General features: G+C 53.7%; 1 protein-coding gene and 1 non-coding gene across 7 annotated transcripts in view; both read right to left on the bottom strand.

Annotated features, from left to right (window-relative positions):
* The window catches only part of PI4KB (phosphatidylinositol 4-kinase beta), a 55,239-nt gene that overhangs the window by 9,095 nt on the left and 26,098 nt on the right, over window positions 1-20,046 (bottom strand). For 5 of the 6 annotated variants that reach the window (XM_053278152.1, XM_053278151.1, XM_053278150.1 and 2 more), the window contains 6 exons: window positions 7,830-8,057; window positions 6,086-6,313; window positions 4,949-5,058; window positions 3,310-3,414; window positions 807-930; window positions 302-567 (listed from right to left, as the gene is read on the bottom strand). In XM_053278152.1, the coding sequence (XP_053134127.1) occupies window positions 302-567; window positions 807-930; window positions 3,310-3,414; window positions 4,949-5,058; window positions 6,086-6,313; window positions 7,830-8,057 (1,061 nt within the window). Of the gene's footprint in view, window positions 1-301; window positions 568-806; window positions 931-3,309; window positions 3,415-4,948; window positions 5,059-6,085; window positions 6,314-7,829; window positions 8,058-18,195; window positions 18,241-20,046 lie in introns of all 6 variants that reach the window. The other variant, XM_053278154.1, reaches the window with a different exon arrangement.
* LOC128337744 (small nucleolar RNA SNORA57) lies at window positions 5,708-5,848 on the bottom strand. The gene has a single exon (XR_008312426.1). It is a non-coding gene; the product is annotated as a small nucleolar RNA SNORA57 (small nucleolar RNA).

The raw sequence follows: 20,046 nt of genomic DNA, 5'->3' as shown, positions 1-20,046 counted from the left end.
CTTATGTATTTATTATTTCTCTGTGTAAACCGCCCTGAGCCATTTTTGGAAGGGCAGTATAGAAATCGAATGAATGAATGATAATGTCCTTCTGGGAATTATATCCTTCATCAGCTGATACAGCTGTCCCTGCTGGTGCAGGATACAGTTCCCAGAAGGACATCAGAAATACGTTTGCCTCTGAAGAAGAGCGTATTGCTTGAAACACGTCAGACAAGACTGAATAAATGGACCATCAATTCGGTCAGCACCTTTGGGATTTCTCCCCCTCTCCGGCCCTGTTCTGGCCCCACATGCTCACCTGTCCTTAACCTGCAGCAGGTAGCAGACCAGGCAGTAGCCAGCACAGCTCTGCACGAAGTTCCGCTGGGCAGACAGGAAGGCCTCTGTCGTGTAGTTCCCATGCTCCTGCAGGAAATAGTCCAACAGGGAGAGCTGGGATTGCTTCTTGACCTGGTGGATGGAGACGGCGTTGACCACCGGCTCAATCATGCCACTGTCGGCCGAGATGACGAGGATTTTGTATGGCTTGATCCACAGGGGGACGCGCTCCTGCTCCCAGATGGACTGGAAGAGAAAACGAAGAGGAACACACTGCAGCATGTGCCTTGCTGTGGGGCAGCCCCACATGTTAATGCCCACTCTCAGTGCACACGCCAAGCAGGCAGGGGCCCCCAAGAAGAATGCAGGGTCCAAACGGAGGACTCTGATTCCAAGGAGCGGGCAGAGGCACGGCAGCAGCTTGAGCCGACAAGGATGGCCAGGTAAGGAAACTGATGCAGCCCCATTTCCCTCCCGCGACCTACCTGCAGCTGTTTGAGAACCTGGAACGCGAGAAGTTCTTGCCGGAGATCGTCTCCGCACTTCACAATCACAGAAAGGAGGCGCCAGTTTGGGAGGTGGCCGTACGGGGAGCCCTCCCGGATCCGTCTGTGGAGGAGTGACAAGAACAAACCAATATTTGTATACCTCTTTCCGGCAAAAGTTCCCAAAGTGGGTTTACATAGAGAAAACAATAATGAATATATAAAAGGTGGATCCCTGTCCCCAAAGGGCTCACAGTCTAAAAAGAAACATAAAGTAGACACCAGCAGCAGCCACTGGAGGGATGCTGTGCTGGGGCTGGATAGGGCCAGTTGCTCTCCCCCTGCTCAACAGAAGAGTCACCACTTTGAAATGTGTCTCCTTGTTCAGTTAGCAGGGGGGGCCTACATGCAGACGTAGACAGCTGGCCTGAAGTATGACTCTGACTTGAAGCCTCAGGCCAATCGGGCTCGCCGCTTTGGCAAAGTCCCCCTGTCCCTAGAGGGGAGCTGGTCTGGTGGTAGAAAGCATGACTTGTCCCCTTAGCTAAGCAGGGCCTACCCTGGTTGCATATGAAAGGGAGACTTGATTTGTGAGCACTGTGAGATCTTCCCCTCAGGGGATGGGGCTGCTCTGGGAAGAGCAGAAGGTTCCAGGTTCCCTCCCTGGCAGCATCTGCAAGATCGGGCTGAGAGAGATTCCCGCTTGCAACCTTGCAGAAGCCGCTGCCAGTCTGTGAAGACAATACTGAGCTTGATACACCCATGGTCTGACTCAGTACAGGGCAGCTTCCTCTGTCCCACAAGGCCCTCGCTGAACCTCTCAGCTTCACTCCCAACCTAGCCTAAGCAGGTGCGGCTGCATTCCTGGCGGCTGCATTCCCTCGCATTCATGCCTTGTTATCCTGTCCCCACCAGCACCCCTGTTGTCAGCCCAATGAAGGGGCTATTACTGTGGGCTGGCCCCTTGACCATCAGCCGCTCTCAGAGTCCACCAGGAGCGTCTTCTTCCCTTGCCTCTGGAGAAGAGCCCAGAACCAAGCGCCAGAAGAATCCACCACCCAACCCAGATGATTGGCACCTTTCCTTACGCGGCAAGGCTGCCGTTTCTGGGGCTTTTTTAATTTGGAAAAGAAGCAACTACGGGGAGACATACCAGTGATTCTCAAACTTGGGTCCTCAGGTGTTATTGGACTTCAACTCCCATAATCCCCAACCAAAGGCCACTGAGGCTGGGGATTATGGGAGTTGAAGTCCAATAACACCTGAGGACCCAAGTTTGAGAATCCCTGTGACAGACGTATATAAAATTATGCATGGAGTAGAGAGAGTGGACAGAGAGAAATTTCTCTCCCTCTCTCACAATGATAGAACCGGGGGTCAGCCCATGAAACTGAATGCTGGGAAATTTAGGACTGACAAAAGGAAGTACTTTTTCACATGGCGCATAATCTATGGAGTTCTCTGCCACGGAGGTGGTGATGGCCACCAGTCTGGATGGCTTTAAGCAGGGCTTAGATCAATTCATGGAGGACAGGGCTATCCATGGCTACTAGTCTGGTGGTTACAGGCCGCCTCCAGCCTCAGAGGCAAGATGCCTCTCAATCCCAGTTGCAGGGGAGCATCAGCAGAAGAGAGGGCAGGCACATTCCTCTTGCCTGTGGGCTTCCCAGAGGCATCTGGTGGGCCACTGTGTGAAGCAGGACGCTGGACTGGATGGGCCTCCTTGGGCCTGATCCAGCAGGGCTGTTCTCATAGTTGGACTACAGCTCCCATTACCCCTGAAGCCATTCTGGCTGGAAATGATGGGCGTTGTAGTCGAAAAACATTGGGGGACCTCCTGTTCTAGAGTAGCCAATCTGGGGAGCCAACTTAGTCTGATATTTAGTTTGACTGAAAAGCAAAGTCAGTCAAAGAAGCTGTAAATTTCTCAGGGCTGAGACCTGTCAAGCTGCCTAGCCAAGCATCCTGCTCGTGCGAACCAAACGCCATGCAAGGAATTGCCACGACCCCAACCAAGCTACCATCGAGGGCAGGAGAGCTGGCCCTGCGGCTGCAAGCATGAATGGCCCCCCTTTTAAAGCAGGGTCTACCTTGGTTTGCATTTGGCTGGGAGAGGACACGTGAGGACCGTCTGCTGCCGGATCTTCCCCCTGAGGGGATGGGACCAGGGCTCAGTGGAAGAGCACAAGGCCCCAGGTCCACTCTCTGGCAGCATCTCCAAGTAGGGCTGGGAGAGACTCCTTCGGGAGATGCTGCCAGTCAGTGCAGACAAGCCTGAGCCAGATGGACCAACGGCCTGTGCACCCTCAGGCTGGCAGCTGACCTGGATGCCGCCAAGGACATTATCTCTCCACTCACCTGGACCTACTCATGGGCAGAACTTGCCGGTGCTGCCAAGGAGGATGCTTGAGCTTGAGTGCCTCTTTGGCAGCCCGCTTCTACCTTGCCAGGCCCAGCCCCAGGGGCAAAAAAGGCCGCGTGCTGCCCGCTGCAGGCTCTTTACCTGACTTTCTCCTGCCACGGCTCCTTCAGGGCGACAGCAGATGGGTCCTCGGGGTCCCTCTTGAACGACGTCGGAGTGTGGGCCAGTTGCTCCGAGAGGCGCCGCCTGCAGAAGCGGAGGGGAGAAAGAAGCAAGGCCAGCTCAGTTGTCCAGGCAGGCTTCGTGGTGGGGGCCGGCGCTGGGAAACTTGCACGTTTGTGTGTCCGAGGAGATATTTATACAGCGAGGAACCGAGGAAGCGGCCTTCTACCGAGTCAGACCCTTGAGTCCATCTAACTCAGGACTGTCTACCGAGACTGGCTTCTCCAAGTTGCAGGCAGGAGTCTCTCCCCATCCCCTCTAAGGGGAATACTTGACAGTGAACTGGGTATTAGCGATGTCCACGAACCGGTCCGCAGGCCATGAGGCCTGCAAACCAGTTCGCAAGTGGTCCAGTCTGGCGGTCCGGTCTGGCAGTCTGTCTCGCTTTAAGGGTGGGTGGGGGGTTGTACTTACCCCTCCCGCTGCTTTTCCGTGCTCCATTTTTGTGTGAAGTTTTCAGGGCGGCAGCGTTCCTCCCTGCCGCCTCTGCCCCCTGGTTGACCGGTAAAAGCGGAAGTAACTTCCGCACATGCGCCCGCCGGTGACGCACGCCACACACATCACATGTTGCGTGTGCACGCTGCGTGGCGGGCGCATGCGTGGAAGTTCCTTCCGCTTTTACCGGTCAACCAGGGGGCAGGGGTGGCAGGGAGGAACGCTGCTGCCCCGAAAACTTCACACAAAAATGGAGCGCAGAAAAGCGGCGGGAGGGGTAAGTACAACCCCCCACCCACCCCGGCGTCGGAGCGCGCCTCCGCAGTCCGTGCACATCCCTACTGGGTATCCGAACATGCTCAACTTTCCTTTCTCTTCTCCCTCTTTTTTAAAAAGATCATGTTTCTAGGCCTCATGGCAGGTAGGCTGGCTCACAGGGAAGAAATCTGTCTGGGGCGAGGGAGAAAAAAAAGAGTGGGATCCTTTCCCTCTGCCCCGCAAATGTTCACAGTACTTTCTCTACATGTTAATGGAGGGCTAAAGGTGTCAGGCAGGACTTTCAGCAGAGAGAGAAAATACTCGCTTGCTTCTTTCCATCACTAGCCAAAGCAAAAGTATGAGGAACAAGCCAGTGTTGGCAAATCTGGAGAGTTTAGACAGGTTACAGAATCCTTGGCACAGCGGCTTTTCTTAAACACAGAATCCATAGAGCCCCAACGACCAGGAGAAAATGAGAAATCCGTGCTCTCCTTTGTCGAGCTGGCCTTCCGGTAGCAAGCATGAATTCTCCCCTTTGCTATGCAGAGTCCACCCTGGTTTGCATTTGAATGGGAGATCACATGTGAGCACTGAGAGAGATTCCCCTCAGGGGATGGGTCCGCTCTGGGAAGAGCACCTGCCTGCTTGTATGCAGAAGGTTCCAAGTTCCCTTCCTGGCAGCATCTCCAAGACAGGGCTGAGAGAGACTCCTGCCTGCAACCTTGGAGAAGCTGCTGCCAGTCTGTGCAGACAATCCTGAGCTTGAGAGGGACCAAGGGTCTGATTCAGTATATGGCAGCTTCCTATGTTCTTCCTATGCTCTTCCTTTCCAAGTGAGGAATGCTGCTTCCCGTTTCCCGCTCACCTGATATCTCCAGCAGCGATAAAGACCGGCTCTTTGCTCTCTTGACTAGTGATGCTGTCCACTGAGAACTGGGAGATGTTGTCGCAGCTGTTGGTGTGCATCTCTGGAAGCTGGGAGGAAGAGAACAAAGATGCTTTTTAGAAGGATGTCAAATGGGAGTGGACAAGCCACCTTGCTTCCGCAAGGAACCTCTGCAAGGAACAGCTGGTGAGAGCCACAGAGAACCCCGCGGGCATGCCCTTCTCCTTTCCCCTCCGGTGTTCACCTAGGCCAGGGGTTACCGACCTGTGGTCCTCCAGATGTTGTGGAACCACTCCCATCACCCCCAGCCACAATAAACTGGGGGTCCCCAGCATCATCCCCAGCTTATGAAAGTTGTAGTTCAGCAACATCTGGAGTACCAGAGATTAAGAACCCCGATCAAGGCTTGCAAACTTGTTTGCAACTCCCCCCCCATCCCAGTTTGCCTAGGTCACCTGCCCCAGAGGGGCACTTTTTAAAAGTGGTGATTCTCTTGTAGCAGGGGGAGAGCAACTTGCCCTATCCACCCCCAGCACAGCATCCCTCCAGTGGCTGTTGCTGGTGTCTATCTTATGTCTCTTTTTTAGATTGTGAGCCCCTTTGGGGACAGGGAGCCATCTTATTTAATTTATATAAACCGCTTTGGGAACTTTTGTTGAAAAGCGGTTTATATTCACTGTATTCGTACAATATTAGTTGTATTCATACTCATACATCTTTTTCCCCCTTTTTTCTTTTCCGTGTCCTAGTGCTTGAGGATAGAACCAGCAGATGGGGATGCCACTGGCACCGAAGACAGAACACTGGGTGGGTTTTCCTTTACCTCCGGACATTACGGAGCCGGGCATTGCCATGCCCGGGCCCACCAAGAAAAGGAGGCCGTACTCATACATCTTTGATCTCTGTATACTGCTTTTCAGTGTTTAAAAACCCGACGATTCATTAGAAACAAATGAGATGATAAACAAACATCACAGACCAACAGCAGGAGTCAAAACCCAAGCTGCTCCTGCCCCACAGCCTGCCCCTTATTCCGAGATGGGCTATAATTCCCCCTTTCCCTTTTGGGCTGGGCCTTGTCCCCCCCCCCAGTCTCCTTTCCTAGGAGGGGGCTACCTCCACTTGCAGCTCCCCGATGTCATCCACAGACCAAGCCTCGTCGTCGTTGTCGTAGTTGGGGACAGTGGTGAAGCTGCTGGCCCTCTGCTCGTGCGTGATCCCACATTCCGGAAGGTTCTCCACGGACCGTGTGCTGCGGATGCGGTTCTCCGGGATCCGGGCCGGAACGTTAGTGGTGTCGAAGTTTTCACATTCAAGTACTTCTACATAGATTAGATAAGGCGCCTAGGAAGAGGGAGGGAAAGTGAGGGGGTGGGTGAGTGGGAGGGAGACGATGGATCCATTCACAGTGTCTCGAGAACCGGAAGGGAAGTTTTGCCGAGATCCTTTTGCGTTTTGAGTCGACATCCACCAATGTCTTTTCACCTTCAAGGCTATTCACAGCTTTGCTCCTCCTGCCTCCTACGTTATTTCGGTACCAGTCTCCTTCACATAGTTAGCAAGGGTTGTAAAAAACCCCGCCCCGCCCCCCCAATCAGTTGGTACACTGCTCATGGGGAAGTTTTTCACTCATCGGGCTTCATTTTGCACTCGTCACAGACTAGTACAGTTTTCTCCCCAAAAACTTGTGCCTCTGGGTAGTTTACAATTTTCATTGTAAACTGCCCAGAGATGCAAGTTTTGGAAAGCATAGAAATATTTTAAACAAACAAACGATTATTTCTGCAGCCCTGACTAGGGATGTGCACGGAACCAGTCCAGAGCCTCCGAACCGGTTCAGAGAACCGGTGGTTCCGCCGGTCCGGTGCCAGTGGCTCTTTAAGGGCGGGAGAGGGCGCATTTACCCTTCCCCCCGCCGGTGCTCCGTTAATTTGCCAAAATCTTCCCTGCCGCCCCATGGATTTTATTGATTTAATTAATTAATTACATTGTATATCCCGCTCTTCCTCCAAGAAGCCCAGAGTGGTGTACTACATAGTTAAGTTTCTCCTCACAACAACCCTGTGAGGTAGGGTTAGGCTGAGAGAGAAGTGACTGGCCCAGAGTCACCCAGCAAGTCTCATGGCTGAATGGGGATTGGAACTCGGGTCTCCCCGGTCCTAGTCCAGTACTCTAACCACTGCACCACGCTGGCTCCTAATTTTGGCAAATAAACGGAGCTGCCGGCGGGGGGAAAGTGGCAAGAGGAATAAGTGCACCCTCCCCTGACCTTAAAGAGCCACCCCCACCGGGAACCCCACAGCTCAGTGGTTCCGTGCACATCCCTAGCCCTGACTACAACTATCATCTCCAGCCAGAGGCCGTTGCAGCCGGGGATGTCCACTGTAGTCAACATCTGGGAATCCCATTACGGGGAACACTGGCCATACCCCTCACTGGCTCACGACCCTGGCTGCTACAGGACAGCCTCGCCTCCATTTTGGAATCGAGCCTCAACCCCAGGTGAGACTGCTGTGGAGACAATGTCTGATGCTGGAACCAAAAGGGTAAAGCCATGCAGCTGAAATGTTCCTGCAGAAAAACCCCGGGAAGGCAGGACTCCCCACCAGGCTGCTCCCCAGGGGCAAGTTTCCCCTCTGGCGAGCAGGACGCCCAGCAACACACAGACCTCCTCCCCACGGTCATTTTGGAGAAAGAGCCAGGACCCCTTCTGAGCAGGAGCAGAGGGCTCCCAACGTTTCTTACCGTCTCCCAGAGCAAAGGACAGAAGATTCGCTTCTCTCCTGAGCCCCCTGCCCGTGTGCCCAAAAATGATCCAAGGGATGGGAAGGATTGGTGGCAACCAGAAATCACTCCATACCTTGTCCTTGGAGTTCAGCACGACAGCCTGGGTGTGCGGGACCCGCACCACGTGGTGGTCAAAGCCGGCGGTGGGGAGCCAGACACGGGCTGGCAGTTTATGGTTGAGCAGGGAGAGCTCCGAGATGAGCCGCTGCGTCTTCTGCTCCTTGGTCGGCAGCGTCGTCAGGCGCTTCCCGATGGCCATGAGCGACTTGATGAATTCTCTCTCTGGGGCGAGGCGGACAGGCTGCATGAGGTGGTCGTCATTTGGGGAGGGGGTGAGGAAGAAGGAAAGAGAAACGTTGGAGCCAGGTTTTGTAGGGAGGGTGCCTGCTTTGAGGACTAGAAACCTGCTCAGTGTTGGCGCTCTACAGAGCTAGCTTTTCTAGCTTGACAAGACCATCGGAATTACCAGGCTGGGTAGGCAACCGACATTTAGCCAGCTTAGTCTTCGGTCAATCACCCACCAGTGCCCGGATGCTTCAGGAAAATTCACTAGCAGGCAGGCAAGTTATAGCCCTTCCTTAATCTTAGTGCCCAGCATCTGGATGATGTAGGCTGGTGATCGCTTAGCTCTGCCCTCCACATGGTTGCCTGAGCCTGTAAGGTTGCACAGGACGACACTCGCCATGTGCAAACACAGCCTCGGAGAAGCTATGTTTGTTGGGAACTGTAGCCTCCCACCCCCAGAGAGGAAGGGGAAGCTAGAAGAAGAGATCAGAGTGCCCCTGGCTCCCTTTCTCCACTGCTGGAGGAAGGGGGTCGGGGCTCGACGATCCCTCTGCTCACCTTAGTTCTCCTTTAGTGGTCAGGAGAGGGAGGGAGGATTCGCGGGCTATTGCCACAGAAGCTCAAGTCAGGTCGACCTGGTTAGTCCTTGGGAAAGATGCCACTTGACTTGGTTTTGTGACAAAGCACCAAGTCAACCACCCTTCAGGAACTACATACATTCGGGCGGTGTGTGTGTGTGTGTTTATTAACAGCCGAAGGAGTTCAAAGGGAAGGGATTGGCTAGATGGCCTCTAGGGACCCCGAACTCTCATTCTCACAAAAACCGGTAATCCAGACTGAGGCTTCCCTCCCCACCTGAAACTGGACACAATATCTGAAATCTAACCCCACCCACCCCAAAAGTAGTCCAGGAAATCTAAAAAAAAAAACCCCAAACTCCAGGGGCTTGGAAGGAACTTCTGAACTTTCATTGATGCTCTTTAGTAACACGATTGGGGTTTTTTGGGTTGTTTTTTTTTAGGGGGGGAGGCTGTTCTGTCCCAAACAGCCAGCAGGGGGTGCAAGAAGCCTAGCGATCTTCCAAGCCAGGACCAAGCTGAGCTGAATTCCAACACTTTTCAGCCCCAATCATTAACAAGTATTTCCTCAATGCTGGCCTTTTGTGTGTGTTTTCTCCTTAATTTAAAGCCTGGGAAGGAGAAGAAAATTCTGCTTTGCTTAAAAAAAAAACACAAGAAGGATTTAACTGGTGCTTAGCACTGCAAGATACCCTGGATTCTTCAAGGAAGGAAAGCGAAAGACAGCTTCATGTTTCAGCCCCCCCCCAAAGGAGTCATAGTTCAGTGGCAGAACTCATGGTTCACATGCAGACAGTCCTTTGGTCGCATCTCCAGGTAGGGCTGGGAAAACCCTGCCTGAAACCTTGGAGAGCTGCTGCCAATCAGTGTCGGCAATACTAACTTCGAGGGACCAAAGTCGAACTCAGTAGGAGGCCGCTTCCTATATGCCCGCTCTAAGAGCTGGTGAACAAATTTAGTCTTTTCATGCATCCCAAGACTGTTCCCAGCACAGCCTTAAAAAGGAAGCGGTGGGGCAAGAGAGAATTGAGTGAGTCAAGAGGCAGCAGGTGGAAAATCTCACACTTGCAATGGGGGCCGGAAGCAAGACAGGCCTGAACCGGCAAGACAGGGTTGTCAACGCTCTCAGTCTGTTGAGGCTGTTGAGAGGACTTCGGTGCAGTGTGTTGGGTGCTGGGAAGACTCCCCCGTTCATGGGCCAGATTTTATTCTATTATTACTGAGAACGGTGGGAAGCAGGTGGCCCAGTTGCTTCCCATGGGAGACGTGGGCTGCAGAGGGCTGCAAAGTGAGGTGATGGGAGCCCCGAGGGGGAAGAATGGGCTGGACTGCAAGAACCACCTTAGAAATCCCACATGCGTAAAGGGGTGTGTGTGTGGGTGTGTGTGTGTGTGTGGCAACCCCTGCAAGTGGGCTGGCTTAAAATGCCACACACACACACACACCCCGCAATAGACTAGTCCTCAAAGAGATAAGGAGGTTTGGGCGGATTGTTTTGCTGTGGGGGGAGCGTTCGACCAAAGCACCCCTCCCTCTGCAGCCTGAAGCACACCACCAGCTCCGCTCTGTGGACAGGAAGCCCACCCTGCCCCGTCTCGGCCCCGCTCCCCACCCCATCTTCCCTCTAAACCCCTCTGACCGACTCACGATGATCACAAAGGCAAGAGGTTAGATTAGGCTGGCTCCCACCACCACCACCACACCAAGCACTGCTGAGAAAGAAAGGACCGGGGACAGGGGGGAAGCTGGTGGGAAGCATGAAAAGAAGAAGGGGGGCGAAGCCACCTGAGAGTGCCTTCCGAAGCTGTTAGCGAGGAGGGAAGATGCTGGGGGTGGGGGGGGGGTGAGAGAGAAGGAAGAGGGCCTGCCCTACCTGGAGTTCTCCGAGCTGAGAGGCGGGGGAAAGTTTAAGGGCCGCTCACAGGCCACATCAAGAAGAGGCTCCGTTTCACCCAGAGCCACCACACCAAAGGGGGGAACCCACATCCGGTGAAAGGAGCTTCTTGCCTAGAGCTGCTCGCGCCACAAGAAAGAGACTCCATGTGTAAGCGCTGGAAGAAGATCTTCCCCGCGGGGGATGAGGCTGCTCTGGGAAGAGCATCTAGGCTCCAAGTCCCCTCCCTGGCAGCATCTCCAGAAAGGGCTGAGAGAGACTCCTGCCTGCAGCCTTGGAGAAGCCGCTGCTGCCAGTCTGTGGTCGGCCTCAGCAGGAGGCAGCTTCCGAAGTGGGGCTGTCTTTTAAAGCAAGGAAGCTGCTTTCCTCCTCCAAGACCACCCACTCCCCCAATATATGGCGACACAGCCTACCACTGCCTGCTCCCGCGCAGGACGAGAGGATGCCTTTCAGCCCCTTCCTACATCGCTGCCGCCCGAGAGAGGGGTCTGGGAAACAGCCCAGCGGGGTGGGACCTCATGCTTGCTAGGCAAGTTACTTCCCCGCTGGGCCATTCAGTGGCTAAGTTCCAGGTTTAGACTGGACCAACGGCCCAGCTTGGTAGAAGGAGGTACCGTCATCAGGATGGCATCGGTTCAAAATGGCACACAGAAGTGAGAGGGCATTCAAAGCACTGTGGGTCTTTGACACCGAGTCAGATCCTTGGTATTATCTGGCACCCTCTAGGGTTTCAGGCAAGGGTCTCTTGCTACGGCCCCACCCACCTACTGAGTCAGACCCTTGGTCCATCTAGCTCAGGATTGTCGACACTGACTGGCAGCAGCTTCTCCAAAGTTCCAGGCTGGAGTCTGACTCGGCCCTACCTGGAGATGCTGCCAGGGAAGGAACCAAGCAAAGCAGACGCTCTGCCACGGAGCTAGGCCCCCCGCCCCAACCATCCTCCGTCCACACACAGCAGACAGGAAGACGGGCCCCTCACCACACCATGTGCTAAGACCAGGGCTGCAAGAAGGGGCAATGGACTCCCCACCCACACTATTAACAGAGGAATCCTTCCTTGATGCCTTCCCATGACCTCTGCCAGCTCTCTTGACAACTCAGCTGTCCTCTCCAATGCCTGCTCGCACTACTCTAGGCTCCAGCCTCCCAGGAAGCCGCAAGAAGGCTGCCTCTGAGCGGGCACAAAGTGCTTCATGGCTCAAGGCAGTGCCCTCGCCTCTCAAGGCTGGGGTTCAGTGACAGGCCTTCCTAGACCACGTCGCCATCCGGCTCTCCTCCTTCCCTCTTGGGGAGGGACACGTGCAAGGCCACCGTCCGGCTCTCCCTCCACTGGCTTTGTCCAATGCAGGCTTTAAGGGCCCGGACAGAGACTTAATCAACCCCAGATTCCACTCAGCACGAGGGATGTTGCCTTTGCAAGGCGACCCTTCAGAACAAAGGCCCAGCCGCTGCCAGACGCCTCTAGACCTTGAGGGGGCACTTTCCACACCAACACGTGTCTGCAGAACTCCTGGGCCATGGAACCCCGACACACTGCAAAGGATTCTGGGCCCCTTTCCACAGGGAAACCGGATGTGCCGGAGGCCCGTGACTCTCCTGCAGCTGAGCGTTGCTGGGGGGAAACCTGTCATGGGTGGCAACGGGCTTGCCCAGTGTCCTGGATCTTGGGGGCAAAGTGCTGAGGGAGCCCAAAGTGCTCCCTGGCAAGCGAGGGCGGAAGACCATGTTTCAGGCGCCATTCTCTTCCCTTCTGTTGACATCCCACCCCCACCCCCAGGAGGTTCTGCCCCACTCGCTGGGGGGGGGGAGGAAGAGAAGGAAAGAGGGGGTGCACAAGACCACCTCTGTGGCACCCTCTGCAGGAGGAGATCTGAAGCACCAGGAACCCCAGCCCAGAACACACCCAGCTATTGGGGGAAACCCTCTCTGCCCCAGTCAAGACCCACCTTGTCTGGGGAGCTTTTGCCTTGGACTGCCTCCGTCCCGGTGACAAATACATATGCCTTATCTCCTCCTGTCTAAGCTGCTTTGAGAACTTTTGCTGAAAAGCAGTAGATAAATATCCGCAGTCCGGCAACCTAAAGGAAGCTTAAACTCTGCATCACAATGAGGCTATTCTTCTGTTAGAAGACCTCAAAACAGTGGCACATCTGCCGGTAAGCTCCAGACTGGATGACTGCAATGCGCTCTATGTGGGGCTGCCCTTGTACGTAGTCCGGAAACTACAGTTGGTCCAGAATGCGGCAGCCAGGCTGGTCTCTGGGTCATCCAGGAGAGACCATATTACTCCCGTACTGAAGGAGTTACACTGGCTGCCAATATGTTTCCGGGCAAAATACAAGGTGTTGGTCATAACCTATAAAGCCCTAAACAGCTTGGCCCCTGGGCTTTTAAGAGAACGTCTTCTTTGTCATGAACCCCACCGCCCATTGAGATCATCAGGAAAGGTCCGGCTGCATTTGCCACCGGCTCGTCTGGTGGCTACTCGGGGACGGGCCTTCTCCGCTGCTGCCCCGAGGCTTTGGAACGTGCTCCCTAGTGAGCCTCCCCATCTCTGACAATTTTTTAAAAGTCTCTAAAGACACATTTCTTCACCCAGACTTTTAATTGATATTGTTTTGATTGTTTTAATGTTGTTTTTAGAATATTGTTTTAAAATTTTAAATTGTGTTTTAAATTTCTTGCTTTTAAAATTCTTGTTTTTGTTTTTTAATTAATGTTTTACTTTTAATCTTCTTGCAAACCGCCCAGAGACGTAAGTTTTGGGCAGTGTAAAAATATGATAAATAAATAAATAAATATCCCCACGATCGACGGAAAGCGGGCTAAGGGAGCTCACACGGCTGCCGTGACAGATCCAGCTGCCCAGATACGAGTGGCTGCTCATCTGCTTATCTAAGCCAGCGATCCCCACAGAACCCCCTCAGGCACTTCGCATGTATCGTGTGAAGTGCTTCATGGTTTGCTCAAAGTTACCTCTCCCTCCTTTCCTAAAACTTAGACTGTAAGCTCCATGGGGCAGGGAGCTCTCTTGGTGGCCTCCGTTCCTTGGCCGAGTACCAAGCAGATAGACCAGGTCAAGACTGCTCAACCTAGGCCCCCCCAAGCTGTTTTTGGACTACAACTCCCATAATCCCCAGCCACAGTGGCCCATAGCCAGGGATTATGGGCGTTGTAGGCCAACATCTGCAGGAGGGCTGAAGCTGAGCAGCCCTGAGACAGACCCACAAGTGCCATCAATACTCAACCAATAGGTCTACATTAAGGATCCCCCAACCCCCATCTCCCACCTGCCAGCCACTCTAATAAACCGAAGTAGGGGTCTAAATCGGGGTGGCCAGCCTGAGGCTCTCCTGCTGTCGGACTACAACTCCCAATTGCAGCGGGGGGTGATGGGAGTTGTAGTCCGACAGCTGGCGAGCCCCAGGTTGACCACTCCCATCCACATGAAATCATTTCTGGTTACAGAGTACGACAATCCATTAGGGCAAAATGGAGAAGAGCTACCCACGAGTGGGGCAGCTGCTGATGCCGAGGAAACCAGAAAAGGCAGAATGGATTTATAGGCAGGAAGATGCTGCTGATTGAAGATGCCCCCCCCCCGACACACCTGATTCGACCCATCATCTCTCCCCTCCACCCGTATCAAGGGAAACCGAAGGCCTTCGTGCAGGAGCAAAACAAGGTACGATTGGAGAGTGAGCAAAATTTCAAATCAGAAAGAGAAAAAACTGATTTTAAATGGCAGCTCTGCATTGGTGGGAAGGGCTGGAAGAGGAGGAGGAGGAAACAGCAAATGAGAGGACCTACTGATCAAAACATGCCAAATTAAAATGTCAAAAGACAAGCAGCATTTCCTCTTTTACTACTTGAGCAGAGGAGAAGAGAACATGGGAGGCCTGGAAGGAGGCCTTGGTAATGGTTCCATGCATTTATGTGGCTTTTGGGGGCACATGTATATGTGTGTTGTGTGGTTGTGTGTGTGTATGAAATACTCCCACACTCAGTCTTATACATGCAGAGAGGGCTGTATATAAGCAGAACCAATTCTTTTAATATTGTGAAACGAGTTGTTCGCCAGACTGAAATTTTATGTAAGAAAGGTATTCCAAAGTTGATCAAAACCAGCACTTCTCTTTGGCTTCCACTTGCCCAAGGGAGGGACCTTTTCGCTGGGAAAGGAACAAGCCAAACTTCCAATTCTAGGACCGGGGAGACCAGAATTCAAACCACCGTTCAGCCACTGGGTGACTCTGGGCCAGTCCCTTATCTCCCAGTCTGACCTACCTCACAGGGTTGTTGTGAGGATAAACATAACCACAGACACCACTCTGGGCTCCTTGGAGGAAGAGCAGGATATAAATGTTTAAAAGAAGACGAAAACAAACTAGCTTTTTAAAAAGTAACCTAAAGAGATGTGTTCTTCAGATGCTGAGCTCCGAATGCCCAGTCCCACCCTGTCTACAAAGACTTTGGGGTTATATTAGATGTCGAGTGAAATACAGGGGTGAGTGCCTGAACGGCCTGCTCTGTAATAGTGCCATTGTCTTCGCCTGGGATGGCAAACTGGGGCAGGCCACCAAGCAGAAACTGGGTTTCCAGCAGAAGCCAACAAGAGCTCAACATCCCGCGTGGCATGGAGAGATAAGCAGCAGCTGCTGCCTGGCGACGGGGTTAAACCCCCAAGGCGATGGGGAGATGGCCCGAGAAACAGCACCCTGTGGGGAGAGGTTGGGACCCCGGTTTCCGAGAAGAGAGAAGTCTGCAGAAGCACCCGAGAAAATCCAAATTTGGTGCTCAGGGCGCACGCGCGGCGGGGGGGGGGGGGAGAGCTTGCCACTAAGAGGGCCTTTTTTCCAGAAGTGGAAAGAATACAAAGAGGTGGTGGTGGTGGGTTGTTTTCATTAGAAGTGGGACTGGGGGTATAGAAGGGGGCACTCAAAGAACACTGGGGCACAATGAGGCTTGGGTGAAGAGAGGCACCTTTTTCAGTGGAGCGGCAGCTCAGTGGTAAAGCCTCTGCTTTGCAGGCAGAAGAGAGGAGAGCTGGCCTTGTGGTCGCCAGCAGGACTGGCCCCCTTAGCTAAGCAGGGTCTGCACTGGTTGCATTTGGATGGGAGACTAGAAGTGTGAGCCCTGGAATAGGCTCAGTATTATCTACCCAGACTTGGATGGAGCAAGGGTCGGACTCAGGATATGGCAGCATCTCCAGAGAGGGCTGGGAAAGGCTCATCGGAAACCCTGGAGACCCACAGTCAGAGTAAGCAGTCCTGAGCTAGGCGGGCGAGTGGTCCAAGCTGGCAGAAGGTAGCTTCCTCTGAGGATGGGGGCACAGCTCAGTGGCAGAGCATCTGCTCTGCTTGCGGAAGGTCCCAGGTTCAACTCCTGGCAGCATCTGCTAGTACAGCTGGGAAGTGCTCCTCCCAGAAACTCTGGAGAGCTGCTGCCAGTCAGAGTAGACAATCCCAAGCTAGGTGGACTGAGAGTCTGACTCGGAAGAAGGCAGCTCCCTCTGTTCCAGAAGCAGGAATGTGGTGGAGAGGTTTCCTTGGGAGGAGCAACGGCTTTCACGGGTCAACACGCCGCGTTGAGAGAAGCCGCTGTATGAAAAATGGTTGTTTCCTCCTTTGTTTGGCGTTCAGGGTTTTATGAGTTGTTAATTACACAGAAGCTGGCAAGCTGGGACAATGCAGGGCCCAACATTCGCAGGGTGGGCCAAATCCAGACACAGCAGAAGGGAGCAGAACTGGGAGGCCAGCCCAACGCATCTGGAGCAGAAGGTTCTTTGGGGAAAGGACGCGGCGACTATTACAAGGCTGAGCAAGGGTCCTCTTAGTGCCACCCGCAGGCCTGGGGGATCCGGCTGGGATGCTGGGAGGCACTGAAGCCCAGTGGCAGAGCACCGACTTTGTATGCAGGAGGTGGCAGGTGCCGAGGGGGGCGTTTCCGGGCAGCCCCGTGGGCTTCAGAGCAAAGGGGAGATCTGCACAAACGGCTCTTCCCCCCCGCCCCGCTTGCACAGTGCCAGCGCAGCGGTCATCGGGATGCCAGCCAGACGCTTGTAAGAGGCACAGAGGCATTCACACGTGGCCCTGACGTGAGCAATGTGCCCTGTATGTCCTGGATGTTGACTACAACTCCCAGCATCCCCAAGCCAAAACACTCCGCCGCTGGGCACGCTGGGAGTTGTGGACAACCCTGCCTGGGATTCCCAGTTACAGGGAACCCTGCCTCCAAACCGATGCTCAGCCGGAGTACGACTCACACACTTTCCCCAGGCCTCCCTGAAGCGGGCAGGGCGCAGGGGTGTCCGCCAGGCATCGCTCCCCGCGGCAGGGGCAGGATTCTCCTGCCCAGAAGGGAGAGGCATCGACTCGCTGCCTGGCAAGGCTGTCCCGGCCTGGGGGTCAGTAAGGCAGGATCTCGCTGCCTTTCCCTCCGAGCCAGAGAGGGAGGGAGGGAGGGAGGGAAGCTCCCGGCAGCGGCAGCAGGCCCCAATGGGCAAAGAGCAGTGCAGCAGTTTGTGCCCCCGCGTGGCTTCCCTCATGCTGGCCGAGGACAGCTTGCAGGCACAGGCCTCTTCCCACTGGGGGGAGCGGAATCTGGGCCCGTTTGAGGGGGGGGTCAACGTTAAAAAGAAAACTCCTGCTGAGTTTGGGGGGGGGTGTCCTCCCGGGTGCACAGAAACTCTTTGGGCTGGTGGGCAGCCCTTGCAAACGAAGCCGCAGCCACCACCGTCTCGGCTCTTAAAAGCAAGAGTGACCCCTCCCTCCCTCCCTCCCAAACAGGGACTGCCTCTTGCAAGCTATAAACATTGCAAGTGGCAAAAGTTGTACTTGCATTTTTTTTTTTAAAAAGCAGCACAATTTACTGGGGGCACCCCACCTTTGCTTTGCTGTTGAAGCCCCGTCAGCGAAACACAGAGTCCTCATGAAAGCCAAGGGGATCAAATGCCTCGCAGCCTGGGGCGCACCGGAACCTTCCCCAGGCGACTAGACCAGGCAGTTGCTAAATCAACGGGGAAAGGAAAGGGCTGAGCCACCCCCGCCACCCCCCCACTTTAAAAGCCCTCAAGCAAGCAACACCTTATTAGTCTCGGTTTAATTAATAGCTGCCTGCTAGGCTTTGGGGGGGAGCTAGAAACCTTCGGGCGAAAGGCTGATCACGACCGAATTGAGCCAATGCCCTGGCGATTATCTTCACGACGCAGGATTTGGACTTTGGCTGCAAGAAGGGATGAAGGCCGGCCTAGGAAAGCGGCTGATGTGTTTTCATGAAACACTGTGATCCGTGAAGTGGGAGCCTCGTGCCACACTCACAGCCATGCAGAGCAATGGCCGCCCCCCCGCCCAAGGCACAGCGCCAAAAGGCTCAGGGTGCATGCAATGGTGAAGAAGCATGGGAGGTCGGGGGCCCAGCCAAGAATCGGCCGGCTCCTGGTAATGCAAGATCGGGCTTGCTGGGCGGGGGGGAGAGAGAAGAGAGCTGCCTCGCCGTTCTGCGAGGTGCATCAACAAGGCCAACCGGGCAGCTCCACGGAGCAGCTTAGGATGAGACAGAGGAAATGCTGCTGAGGAAGAAATAAATGAAATCACAAGGAAGGGATTAAAAAAAGGAAAACAGGAGGCAGGCAGTCCAGCTGCTAGAGGTGAGGCAAGGCAGTCTAAATACGGGCCACTTACGGAGCAAAATGATCTATCGAGACTTTCGGAGCTCGATGACAATTCCTGGGAAATGGATGAGAGGTTGGGGAGGTGTTTGTTTCAGGGAGGGAGGGGAGGAAGGAGGAAGGAAAGGTGGGGAGAGAAAAGGCAAGAGTTTAAAACCAGCTTCAGACGAGTTCTCACGCGGGCGCCCCCCTGCCCCGCCCCCTCGCTTTTCTCAACACAGACCTGGCACATTCTGTCCTACTCTGGACACTTGCTTTTTCAACAGCAGCCTACCACATGCCTGTGAGCATTCACGTGGGTGTGGAGGGGACCGTCTCCTCCTTTCTTGCCAGCATCTGGTATCCAAAGGTAGTCTGTTCCTGCACATGGAAGCTCTATTGCGCCAATAGTTGTTGACAGGCCTGCTTTCTGACCCCCCCCCCACTCAAAAAGTACCCGAGCCAGCAGCTCTCTTTCACAGGTTGCAGTATCAAATTCCTCACACTCAATTTTTTAAAAAAATAAAATCCTTTGGGGTTCTACAGCAGGCAGTAGTTTGAGGGTGAGAGCGGGGGGTGGGTGGGAAAATCTCACGAGGAGGGGTAACTGGAGCACACTAGGGTGAGGAATATACATCCATGCAGGGTGTACAAAAGCTTGCCTTTAAACTTGAGAGCACCACTCACCTCTTTCCCACCCTTCTACAAAAGCAGGAGGACTAGAAGCTTAGTTTTCTCTAATACACAGACACACCCAAAATTAGACACTGCTTAGAAAGAATTTGAAGCAACTTGTATGTGGCCAATTGTACCAGGGAAGGTATAGGATTCGCCACTTTATTCAAACTGGAATAGTTCGTGTTGGAACAGAAGTTTTAACCAAGATGCTCCTCAAAAGACACTAACAGTATGAGGGAACTGGCAAATCTTGCACGACATGGAAATGCTGCTTAACTCAGAGGCTCCAAGGGATCAGGTTTCAGGTTAGGAAAAGCACATTCCAATTCCTATTAATGATCTGCTTTTGTCCCAGAGTATTTGATCAAGCTGAATTAACTATTTATGATGTATTTAGAGTACACAGCAGGAGGATCCAGCACAATGCAAGTCAAATACTCGGGGATGACAACTGCGATGCAGATTTTTCTTTTGCTGAACAGCTTGAAGCCTCTGAGAAACCTGGCGCTGGGAGGCAACTGGCCGGAGGGAACTGGCCTCTCTGGTGCCGTGTCAGAAGAGTTGTTTCTCCAAAACACGGGCCTCAGAGGTACAGCTGGGGCCAATTCCGACCTGCCCAAAGTAGTGGTCCCCGAGGCTCCAGCGACCGCTGCTGGCTGCCCAAGACAGGCTGCTCTTCTTTGAGTCGAGGTCCTGGTGTGTCCCCAGGGATCACACTAGCTTCACCTTGGAGGCCCATACGATGCAAACTGCTGGCCATGGGCTGATGATGTAACAAGGTACAGAAATCAGTCTTTGCTTTAGAGTTCTGATGCAACTGAATATTTCAAATAAGAACACAACTGAAAATGGCATGGACAAAAGTGATAGGACCCTTAACCTAATATTTTGTTGCACAACCTTTAGAGGCAATCACTGCAAACAAGCGATTCCAGTTTTGTCATTAAAAAGCCAGACTGGAATTTGCTAAAATGCATATTGACAAGCCACAATGCTTCTGGGAGAATGTCCTTTGGACAGACGAGACAAAACCGGAGCTTTTTGGCAAGTCACATCAGCTCTATGTCCACAGAAGAAAAAATGAAGCTTTCAAAGAAAAGAACACCATACCTACTGTGAAACATGGAGGAGGTTCGGTTATGTTTTGGGGCTGCTTTGCTGCGTCTAGCACGGAGTGCCTTGGGTCTGTGCAGGGAACAATGAAATC

Source organism: Hemicordylus capensis, chromosome 14 (assembly GCF_027244095.1).
Source record: "Hemicordylus capensis ecotype Gifberg chromosome 14, rHemCap1.1.pri, whole genome shotgun sequence".
Classification (NCBI taxonomy): Eukaryota; Metazoa; Chordata; class Lepidosauria; order Squamata; family Cordylidae; genus Hemicordylus; species Hemicordylus capensis.
The sequence above is the reverse complement of the archived record's forward strand: the minus strand, read 5'-3'. Positions and strand labels throughout refer to the sequence as shown.